Genomic DNA, 2,780 nt, shown 5'->3' on the forward strand with positions numbered 1-2,780 from the left:
TAAAGGCATCTCAAGTGTTATATTACCAGCAGAATTTTAACAATGTGCAAATAGTTGTAGTGCGAAAAGTATGGGAAGATAAATAAACAGATACAAATGTGAGGTATTTGCAAAGTTGTTTGTGCTTCAATGGTTGTCCTTTTCTCATGGCAAAGGGCCACACATTTTGCTGCTGTGAATGCACATTGTGGTATTTCAACTAACAGATATGGGAGTTTATCAATGTTAGATTTTTTTCAAATTCTATGTGGGTTCGTGTGATCTGTAGTAAATATGTATCTCTAATGTGGACATACATTTGGCAGGAGGTTAGGAAGTGCAGTGTAACGTTGTGTAGAGTGATGGGTGTGGAGTCAGGTGCAGAGAGCAGAGGATTCAGAAAAAAACACTTTATTCCGTACAATAACCGCCACAAAGAGGGCGACTCCGAGCACAGGGGTAAAGCACTCCAAAATCATGTCCTACACAGGCACATACGCTGTACAGCGGACAATCCAAAAAACAGAAACACTCYTATACCAAATACAGCAAAACAATCCCGCACGAACACAGGCGGGCTAACTAAACGGGAAGGGGAGCCACCTTCGGTGATATTCGTGACATGCAGCTCAGTTTCCACCTCATTTTGTGGGCAGTGTGCACGTAGCCTGACTTCTCCCAAGAGCCAGGTCTGCCTATGGCGGCCTCTCTCAATAGCAAGGCTGTGCTCACTGAGTCTGTACAAAGCTTTCCTTAATGTTGGGTCACAGTGGTCAAGTATTCTATTTTGTTCACTGTGTACTCTCTGTTTAGGGCCAAATTGTATTCTATTTTGTTCACTGTGTACTCTCTGTTTAGGGCCAAATTGTATTCTAGTTTGTTCACTGTGTACTCTCTGTTTAGGGCCAAAAAGTATTATATTTTGTTCACTGTGTACTCTCTGTTTAGGGCCAAATTGTATTCTATTTTGTTCACTGTTTTTAGTAGGGTGAGGCCGGGTGCTGCAGACTGTTCTAGTGCCCTCGCCAATTGATTGATATAAATGCTGAAGAGGGTGGGGCTTAAGCTGCCTCTCTGTTTCCCCTCACGGCCCAGAGGAAAGAAATGTGTGTGTTTTATTGCCAATTCTAACTGCTTGCCTGTTGTTATTGTACATTGATTTCATAATGTAATATGTTTTTCTCCTCAGCACCACTTTCCATNGGGATTCTTCTCCAGGTTCATCTCTCTGTAGGTGAGGGATCTGAGGTGACTCTTCTCCAGGTTCATCTCTCTGTAGGTGAGGGCCCTGAGAGGTCTCTTCTCCAGGTTAATCTCCCTGTAAGTGAGGGCTCTGACTCTTCTCCAGGTTCATCTCTCTGTAGGTGAGGGCTCTGAGGGGACTCTTCTCTAGGTTCATCTCTCTGTAGGTGAGGGCTCTGAGGGGTCTCTTCTCTAGGTTCATCTCTCTGTAGGTGAGGGCTTTGCGGTGGAATGTGTAGGCATCGTTTCTTTTTAGGTGGTTGAAGAATTTATCAGCTATTTTCTGGATGTTGATAACTAGTGTGTATAGTCCTAATTAAGCTCTGCATGCATTGTTTGGGGTTTTGCATTGCAAAGGAAGGATATTTTTGCAGAATTCTGCATGCAGAGTATCAACTGGGTGTTTGTCCCATTTTGTGAAATCTTGGTTGGTGAGCGGACTCCATACCTCGCAATGGATTCTCTAACTGATATAAATATATGTTTTTTTAAGATTCTAATTGGGATGTTGAGTTTATGTTTTGATGGCGTAGAAGGCCTTTCTTGCCTTGTCTCTCAGATCGTTCACAGCCATGTGGAAGTTACCTGTGGTGCTGATGTTTAGGCAGAGGTATGAATAGGTTTTGTGTGCTCTAGGACAACGATGTCTAGATGGAATTTGTATTTGTTGTCCTGGCTACCGGACCTTTTTTGGAACACCATTATTTGTGTCTGACTGAGATTTGCTGTCAGGGCCCAGGTCTGACAGAATCTGTGCAGAAGATCAAGGTGATGCTGTAGGCCCTCCTTGGTCGGGGACAGAAGCAACAGATCATCAGCAAACAGTAGACATTTGATTTCCAAATCCAGTAGGGTGAGGCCGGGTGCTGCAGACTGTTCTAGTGCCCTCGTCAATTCATTGATATAAATGCTGAAGAGGGTGGGGCTTAAGCTGCCTCTCTGTTTCCCCTCACAGCCCAGAGGAAAGAAATATGTGTGTTTTATTGCCAATTCTAACTGCTTGCCTGTTGTTATTGTACATTGATTTCATAATGTAATATGTTTTTCTCCTCAGCACCACTTTCCATCAATTTGTATAGCAGACCCCCATGCCTAATTGAGTCAAAAGCCTTTTTGAAATCAACGAAGCATTAGAAGTCTTTGCTTTTGTTAAGGTTTGTTTGTCAATTAGGGTGTGTAGGGTGTATAATGTGAGAGATAATCGGAAATATTACATATGGATGAGGATGTGAGAGATAGTGGAATATTAATATGGATGAGGACTAGTATTTGGAATTAAATTATCCTGGGAGATTAGAGGATAGGAATTATACGATATGGAATGAGCAATGATAGAGATGATAGATTGGAATATTACATATGGATGGGTGATGTGAGAGATATTGGAAATTACATATGGACATGGGAATGTAGAGAACTGGAATATTACATATGCGATGAGATGTGAGAGATCATTGGATTTAACATATGGATGAGGACTGTGAGAGATAATTGGAATATTACATCATGGGATGAGGATGTGAAGATATTGGAATATTACATATGATTGAGGATGATAG

General features: G+C 41.9%; 1 protein-coding gene across 1 annotated transcript in view; it reads right to left on the minus strand.

The window, feature by feature from the left end:
* Positions 1-1,288: 1,288 nt before the first annotated feature.
* The window catches only part of LOC139024722 (piggyBac transposable element-derived protein 4-like), a 24,577-nt gene continuing 23,085 nt past the window's right edge, over positions 1,289-2,780 (minus strand). Inside the window, exon 6 of the mRNA XM_070439634.1 lies at positions 1,289-1,504. Coding sequence (XP_070295735.1) covers positions 1,289-1,504 — 216 coding nt within the window. The remainder of the gene's footprint in view (positions 1,505-2,780) is intronic.

This window comes from Salvelinus sp. IW2-2015, unplaced genomic scaffold (assembly GCF_002910315.2).
Source record: "Salvelinus sp. IW2-2015 unplaced genomic scaffold, ASM291031v2 Un_scaffold1815, whole genome shotgun sequence".
Taxonomy (NCBI): domain Eukaryota; kingdom Metazoa; phylum Chordata; class Actinopteri; order Salmoniformes; family Salmonidae; genus Salvelinus; species Salvelinus sp. IW2-2015.